Below are 8,640 nucleotides of genomic sequence, written 5' to 3' on the forward strand. Positions count from 1 at the left end.
GTAAGTTATTTTTTCTGAGTGAGGGACTAGGTACAACATTTAATGTCTAGGGAAAAAAGAGATTTGAAGCCAATGGACATCAGTGAGTTTAAAGAAAAAAGAAGTTTCTTCACTTGTGATATGGGTAGTCATTATGTCACAATGGATCTATGATCAGATCTCTTAATGAGCTATAGACTGTTTCATGGATTAATTTCAGGAACAAGTTTCAGTCACTGTGTTAAACTATTTGCATCACTTCTTGGAACTTAAAGGCACTGCATTACAGAATAACAGATAATACTGAATAAGCATTCCCTGGGTGAGGAATTTAAGCTATAGGATGAATTTTTAAAGGAATTTATGAAAATGTAAGGTGCTTCGCCATACTTAAGTATGTTTCCTCTTAGGTAGAACAGGCTTGGCAATATGTTTAATGTGATATATTAAAAGACATTAAGATCCCCTTTAAAAGCCAAAAGTGCTAGTCAGCCACCATCAATAGTATCCTTGACCCAGCTCTTTTTATAAAACAATCTTTTAAGAGTCTGTGAAAAATAATTAATTTATTAGCTTGGAGATGATTAAATGTTACTTTGAGAACAGCAGTCTAAGTCATTTAAATCAAGATATCCTCAAAGTTCATCCTTTGTTTTGTTAGATTTGAGTATAAATGGTAGGTAAATTAAGAGATTTTTTACTTACATGAAAGATTTAGTTATGCATAGCATTTAAAAAGAACTTGTGCACACATCTTGAAACTCTAGGATGAAATTCAGACATACCTCTAGTCAGGGATCTCTTGAACCTGACATTAGGGCTTCTGATTTCCTGTAATTTTATCTCCTTGCAGTAAGGAAATCCATACAAATGAAAATATAAAGGACACTTTTCTGGTATTTTTTTCTAACTTTTACAAAGTCAATTGTGGTTAGAGTGGAAAAGAAGGTTGGAATGGTTGGTATAAATATCTGAAACTACATGTGAAGAAATGTTGCACATCCTGTAGGTATCCTTCAAATACAAAAATACGATGCTTCTCACAGTCTCACAGATGTTAATGCTCAGTGTCTTGAATATGCTTGAATAACGTGTCTCCTCTCTTGCTTTGAAGGATGCTGGGAAAAGTTGCTGACCCAGAATTCTGTGAGAAAGTAAAAGAAACCTGATGACTGATTTTTCCATATACAATGTTCTTCTGAGATAGGATATATATATATCCTATATATATATATATATATACATATATTCATTTCCCTTACATTTCTGGCAAGATCATCTCCAAATTTCACCTTTGCAATGAATTTACTTGCTTTTTATTTCTCCTGCCCAGAGAGTGGATGATAGAAAGGGTGTTCTTAATCATCATACTGTGTTCCTTCACATGTTGACGCGGTCTTTTATAAGGTAGTTCCGTCTCCAAGTTGTTTGCATTATTAGCTACAAAGGAATGGGTCATATCCATCAGGCTGTCTAGAAAAGCACAGTCTGGACTAGGCAAGACGTTTTAAGATAAGTTTGGAGCTTTCCTGATCAAATTGGACTCCACCAAGTCTGCTTTACTAGTCTCACAGGTAAGTTACTCCATCACAAGTATTGATCCAGCAGCTATTTTATGCATCTTTGTATTTGCTCTGGAAGGACAATCAGAGTGAAGCATCTGGCTGGGAAAGAGCTGAGTGTATGAAGCAGGCAGGCATCAGAGTGATATGTGTTTGCAGGCCAATCCTTGCCTTTCCTCACTGAGACCTCCATCTTGAGAAAGGCCTTTCAGCAACTGAATGAGTTCATTTTCTTGTGCCTACCAGCAACAAAATTGGTTTCTCTCCAAGAGAGATCTTATGAGGTTTTTAGTAGTTTTATTTCCCCATGAAAAACTCCAGTTTTCCTTGAGGAAACCAAGTTACACCGAGCTTCAGCTCAGGAAGTGGGTGAAGGTTTCCATGTGAAACCTTGTTTTATATTTATGATACCGTCCCTGATCTGAGGGCTCTTATCTTGGGAATATAACATGTAAGTGTCACTCTAGTCCATATTGTCTGCCGAAATCCTCATACTGTCATGCAGGTTTTCATTGCTGCTGAGCACATTAGATTGTGTTAGTGTTATTACCTCGGTATTTCTTTCTTCTGAAGAAACAAAAAAGCAGCTTGGAATTTGTATTTACTCAAAAGTCTGTGAGTTTCTAGTACTCTGCAGAAAAACTTCCCTCACTTTTTAGTAGTAGTTTATCTTTAAGTGGAAATTGATTCCACCTGTGGTGTTTGAAGTGTAAATTGTGATGCAGTTCTTAAAAGATGTAGCTACTATTAATAGCCAAAACTCTTGCCAAAGAATTTGCAAACCAAGGTTTTGGCTCAAGTTCTAATTCCTGAGATGCTCCATACTACTGAACAGCGTTTGTCTATCTGTTCCCTGAAACATTCAGATATTTATAGAAGACAGGTGGACACAGAGAATACACTTGAGATGTACAACAGGTTATAGCAAGTGGAAGGAATAACTTTAGTGTCACTGAGTTCCAGCTACTCTGCACCTTGGTTTTGTAACCAAGATGCAGGACTCTGCACTTGGTCTGATTAAAACTCATACAGTTGGCCTCAGCCCATCAATCCAGGCTATCCATGATGCTCAAATCAGGAAATTTTCATTGTTTTGTCTGATTCTCAGCCTTCCAAAAACTGGCTTATTATCAGCCTGCGCACACTGATTGATTAGGAAAGCAGATCTAAATAGTCTTCCCACACGTTCTTTTTGAGGGTGCTTGGTAGTGATTCAATGGAATTTGGATCCAATGTGCTTGAGTTTAGGTGTTCTAGCCATCTGGAGATCCAATGTCATGCACCAGGATCCCATTTAAAAAAAATTCACACTAACATTATTTTGAATGGAGACTGTAGAGAGGGAAGCACTAATTACATTTTAAATTCAGTTCCAAAGTGCCTGATTGTGGCCTAAATAATTTTCAGTTCTTGCAACTTTTTCCCTTGTGCTATTGCATGTGTTCATTCCATGTTAGTTTAAAGCATCTTAGTCCATCAGCACCCAGGCTATATGAAGGCAGGAAAACACATACAGAAGTGTTGCAGAGTAGCACATCCAGCCCTCTGCTGTAGCAGGTAACCAGACTATGCTGTGAAATGTAGCTTATAAAAATGGTTAAGATAAAGCTCAATAAATACATGTTGTTGACTCCCACAACTTCTCCTTGAAAGGCTGTTCCAAAACCACTTGCCTCTGTATTTTGGGATAATATAATACTTGTTGATCACTAGAGTGAGAGAGACTAATTCTCAAGAATAGACTTACAAAGAAAGAAAATTACTTTTGACTTGCAAATTTCTCCCCATTAGCTACAGTTTGTGGACATAGTACTCTTGAGGGATTTTCCTTTATGATGTGCATTTGCTTCAGGGTTTATTTTTGAAGACATTTTCTTTATATTTTAAAGTGAATTAAGCATTTAAGCATTTGTAGACAGAATTATTGGAAATTCTAGGTGGCCATTTATTTATTTTTTTCAGTCAAATTGTTTTTCATTTTCCACAGTGTTGCAGATACCAAGTAGAACAAAACGGAAGGTGTTCTATTATGATTTTGTTTGATCTACTGCAAATTAACTTACAGACTTAGTGATAGCAGCTGGGAAAGGAAGGATTGGTTTTGTTTAGTCAGTGAAGACGATAGGCATGGATCAAATAAGGGTTAACAGTAATACACTTGAACAAATTGAATCAGAACATAATGCATGTATTGAATTTGATTGCGACATGCATGTTCATGGAAAAGTTTTCTGTTTAAAGCAAATCAAGGCTATGGCTTAATTATCAAAGCAAAACAAGAGACATAAAGAGCTATGAGTTTCTGATACTGCTTTTTCAAAAATAGCTCTTTTCACTGAGTTATCTACATGTTTAATTTCCATGCATAATAGCAACAGTTATTGTTGTCATTTGTTAAGAGACATTAACAGATAGTAAGTACAAACAAACGCAAATAAGTCCTGAATAGAGAGGTGAGACAGAAGAAAAGACCTCTTGAATGTTAATTATATCTATAAGTCTAGGCAAATTACATTAACTGTTTTCTCCATAAACTGAAGGGCTGTTCAGTTAGCATATATGTCACATATATGCATATATCTTTTAATGTAGACAACTTAGATCTCAAGTTTTTAAGTACATTGAGAAATGTAAGCAAGTTCTGTTTTAGCCATTAGTTTGTAGTAGTTAAAAACAAGTACAATATTAACAAGCTGTTGAATCTGAATGCTTTTTTTTTTTTTTTTTAAATCACAAACTACTGTTTTTAGTTTGAACAAGGATTTTTTTTTCCATCTTGTTTCACCTTCCATATTTTGTGACCAGCAAACGTTCACAATATTTTCTTTGATGGCCGGTTGAAGTAATTGCATAAAGAAACTTGCTTCAAATGTCATTATGTAATCATGGTTTGGCAAGAGCAACAATATGCTCCCTTTCTTGGTAACAAAAGCTAGTTGTGTAGTCCTCTGATTCTTAATCATTAGCTAAAAATGCCAATAGGTGGCAGAAAATGCACTGTTACTTTTATCATGCAGTATTTTCATGGTTGTCTATTTCTGAGTGTTCTGCTCAGCTGAACTTGGGATGCTGCTCCTATTCTAGGCTTTGTTTTTTCAGTTGTACTTGCATTCCCTAACTGAACACCCTGTGATCTGGCAGTTTTCATGCTTTGCTCTTCTAGTGTAACAAATTGTTTTATAGTTCAAACATAATCATTTAATATGTCTTGAGTCATGGAAGTGCTCTTTTTGTGCACAGAAAATCTTTTCTTATAGTTTTAGCCAAAGCAATTATATGCAAAACCAGGAGGGTTTGGGACTGACTGGGCTAGGATACCTTCTGCACCTCTTCCTGCCTGGCTGCATGTCTTAAAGCCCTGTTTGTTTCAGATTGCTTCCTAATTATTCATTGGAAGGCTTAGATACTACATGCTTTTTTCATTCTCCATTTACTGAAAACAGATCATAGGATCTCTAGACTGGCTATCAGGCTTTTAGGTGCAGAAAGTCAGGTGAAATTAACCCTACCTCAATAGGTATGGGGCACTTTCTGACTCTTTGCAGGTCTTAAGTCTTTAGAGCTGTTTTGTGTACTTAATTTCTGCATTATGGACTTAAGCATGCATCTTAAAGTAGTGGTGCATGCCTTGCTTTTGCCATGAAGTTCACAGGTTATTCTGGTCTGCCCACAAGGATGTGAAAGCTCCTTTCTGCAAAAGAAATGGAAAGTGTTTTGATGTACATGGCACCAAGTGGGATAAAGTTGAGGATATGATATGGCTGGAGAAGTGGTAAAAGTGAGGTTTTTGGAATAAATAAATAGTTGTTTGGAAAGGAGCTGACATTTAATCTAAAAAAAAACCCACAAAACACAACAAAAACAACATCAAAGGGCAAATCCCTGAATCAAACTTCTAGTGCTTGTGAAAAGATTATAGAAGAATGTCCTTTTGAATTGAATGAAGGGGTAAAGATGACAAAGATGATGTGAAAGGACAAGTGTGCAGGTTGTCCGATTACTTGGAGAAGAAGCCACCAAGAAGTTCTCTGTGTAATCCAGCAAACAATAGGAAAGACTGTGACATAAAATTATATCAGTCAGATATGTGATTTACTTCATCATATTGAATCAGAACACTGGGTTACTGAGTCACAAAATAGATTCAGTTTTGTCCTTGCCAGTGAGGAAAGAAAACTTGCCATGTCTAGTGAAGGAATTCTTTGCTAAGAGAGTGATGGGGCACTGGAATAGGCTCTCCAAGACAGTGGTCACAGCCCCAAGTCTTCCAGAGTTCAAGGAACATTTGGACAGCACACTCAGACTTGGGTTTGGATTTTGGGTGGTGCTGTGTGGATCCAGGAGTTGGCCACAGTGATGCTTATGGGTCCCTTCCAACTCAGGATATTTTCTTTCTGTGATCTTATTAACAAATATGCCTTGTCAGCAAGCCAGAATCTCCATCAACCAGAGATGTATAGTTGGATGTATAGTAAGGCTCTCATTACTGACCTCGAACCAAGCTGGCAGTAGTGGCATTAGCACTCTGAGTGAGGTTGTGGAAACTATAAGGGTAAGAACTCTGACACTAGTTGGAAACCTCGGCTGCCATGATGAAAATTTGGCTGAAGGCGTTGCTGGAATGTGATGATACAGCTTGTTACACAGTCAGTGAGAATGGTTGCAAGGAATTTTCTAAGTTGTCCTCTGGTTTGAAGTATTTCCATTGAAGTACCAGGAATCCTAGTGCGTTTATATTAGCTTCTTTGCAGGAGCAACAAAAGCAGAAGTTTGGAAATGCTGGCAGAAATAGACTTTTCACAGCAGAAATTTCTACTGCAGAGATCTCTGATAAACTAAAATAGAGTTTAATAATGCTGAGCTGCTCAGGATTAGTAAAAGTGGGTGGTGCTTGAGAAAAGTTGCTGGAAGACTTTCAGATACTAGGTTGATTTGTTAGTCAAATGAAATGTTAGTTACTAATGTTAAACTAATGTTAGTCAGATGAAATTTTCAGTCAGTGAATGTCAACTGGTGTAGTTACTAAAAACCCAATCTTAATATTGCATCCAATGTGTGTATTGACTATTATGACTTAGTTGTAATGAAATTGTAGTATTTGTATAACAAAAAATGTCATTTTGGAAATGACTGTTCAGTGTTCAGATCTTCACTAGTGTACCAGGAAAACACCTGGAGTAGAAGAGCAGAGAGCAAGTTGGTTCTTCAAGTGTCCTGCACAGAGTGTGCAGTACTGGTTTTGTCTGCCTCCCTGTTTGTCCCATTTTTCCCATCCTTTCAATCTAGAAAGAACCTACAAGTGATTAGAGCATAGCAAGAAAGATTTGGAATGGTTACCATGTAAGGAACAACCATGTAGAACTATGGTTTCAAAGGGGTATGGTTGCAAGTGACGTTGATGATGGCCTGTAATATCATGAGTGGAATGGAAAGGGCGAATGCGGGGAATAATGATTCCTATTCCCTTCTGATATGAGAACAAGAGGGCATGAAAAAAGAGTTCTTGTGCATGTGTTTGAGAGAAATAAGACACTTCTACAGCGCATAGTTGTTCTGCAGCGTATTGTAGGTGCTAAAAGTGTATGTTAGTTCAAAAAGCCCTTGATGTTCATTGGGTTGAGGATGTAGTAGTGTATCCAGCACTAATGAATATAGGGAGAGAAAGTGACTGAGGAGGTCTTTGCACCATTCCCAAGAGTTGGGAAAAAAATCTTCTGGAAAAAACTTATTGTATGTTTTCTCTTACGCTGTTCACCTAGGCATTTGCAAGTGATGCTTCTGTAGAGAGGGTATGGTGCTTCTTTAACCTGTGTCTGGACTCCTTACTGATCTCAAAAGCAGTTGTCCTTTCCTATTCTTGCTCAGGGATATGATTTAGCAGAGGGTTGTTAGAGTTAGGGTACTATGGTTAGGCTGTGGTTGGACTTGATGATCTTTAAGGTCTTTTCCAACCTGGGTAACTCTATTATGGTATGGTTGTATAAAATAGTTCTGTTACATGCTATCGTTTTCTGAACTGAACAACAGAAGTGTCAGTATGTATTAAGGAAGGGATGACTGAAGTGTGCAAATATGGCATTTGAAGCAAGAAGACTTCAACTTTCTTCTGCATCATGGATTGTATTGCCTTAAACAAGCATCTTCATCCCTTTTCATGTGATTTTTGGATCTTAGGGACACATGTTATAAATATCAGCTTCAAAGTGGACTTAAAGTTGCTGGTGCTTTTTTTTTGGTTCGTTCCTTGTGGACTATGATGCATTGTTTGGATGGAGTAAAAACAAGCTGTACTTGGGATTTTTACTATTTTTTTCTTTTTTCCTTCTCTTTCCGTTTGCTTTTTCTGCAGGGTTGGTTAATATGTGAGGAACCAACTTGCCAGAATAGAACCCGACGTCTTCCCCTCAGTTTTTCCCGGAGTGGTCCTATATGCCAGGCCTGTAAGAAGGCCATCCTGAGGCCAGAGGTAAGTGCTCTAGAACAAAAGTGCTTTGACAATAGTGGAGCAAGATTCTCAGGAAAAATGCTTGGTGCACGTACCCTACATTTCAAAGGTAACAGAATTAAGTGGGAATTTCTAGTCCCTTGGCTAGCTCAAAAGAGACTGTTGTACTGCTCCGCATTTTAACTGGGTCCTTTTTGCTGAAAAGAGAGCATGCCATGCAGCTGCTGCGTTTGGAAATTTTCCAGCTGATGAGCATTTGGTCATCAAATTAGAATTTGTTGGAATTTTTGTGCCAGAATACAGGTAAATTAAAACAAACAAAACCAACCTTCTGAAACAAAAACAACTGTCTACTTCTCTGCTAACTGGTTCTCATCTGGCTTGATGCTTAACACTAAAGGACTATGAAGTTAGAAGTGGGCTTTTATGTAATCTCCTCTGGGGCTACTCTAAGGTGACAAATATTTTCAGGAGAAGTTCTGAGTTCTGCACCTCTGAATTTGTCTCCATGCCTGGAAGGTATAGGAGCTTTTAAACCTCTCATTGAACTGAATGCTCTAGTCTTTCATAGCTCAGGACTGCGTGCTGCACACTGTACAGTTTTCATGGATTCTGAGTTTAAAGGAGGATGATTCTGTTACATGCTATTCCATT

General features: G+C 37.6%; 1 protein-coding gene across 1 annotated transcript in view; it reads left to right on the forward strand.

The window, feature by feature from the left end:
* POLA1 (DNA polymerase alpha 1, catalytic subunit) overlaps window positions 1-8,640 on the forward strand; it is a 183,025-nt gene that overhangs the window by 113,819 nt on the left and 60,566 nt on the right. The window contains 1 exon segment of the mRNA XM_015885864.2: window positions 7,891-8,007. Within this exon segment, the coding sequence (XP_015741350.1) occupies window positions 7,891-8,007 (117 nt within the window).

Source organism: Coturnix japonica, chromosome 1 (genome assembly GCF_001577835.2).
Source record: "Coturnix japonica isolate 7356 chromosome 1, Coturnix japonica 2.1, whole genome shotgun sequence".
Taxonomy (NCBI): domain Eukaryota; kingdom Metazoa; phylum Chordata; class Aves; order Galliformes; family Phasianidae; genus Coturnix; species Coturnix japonica.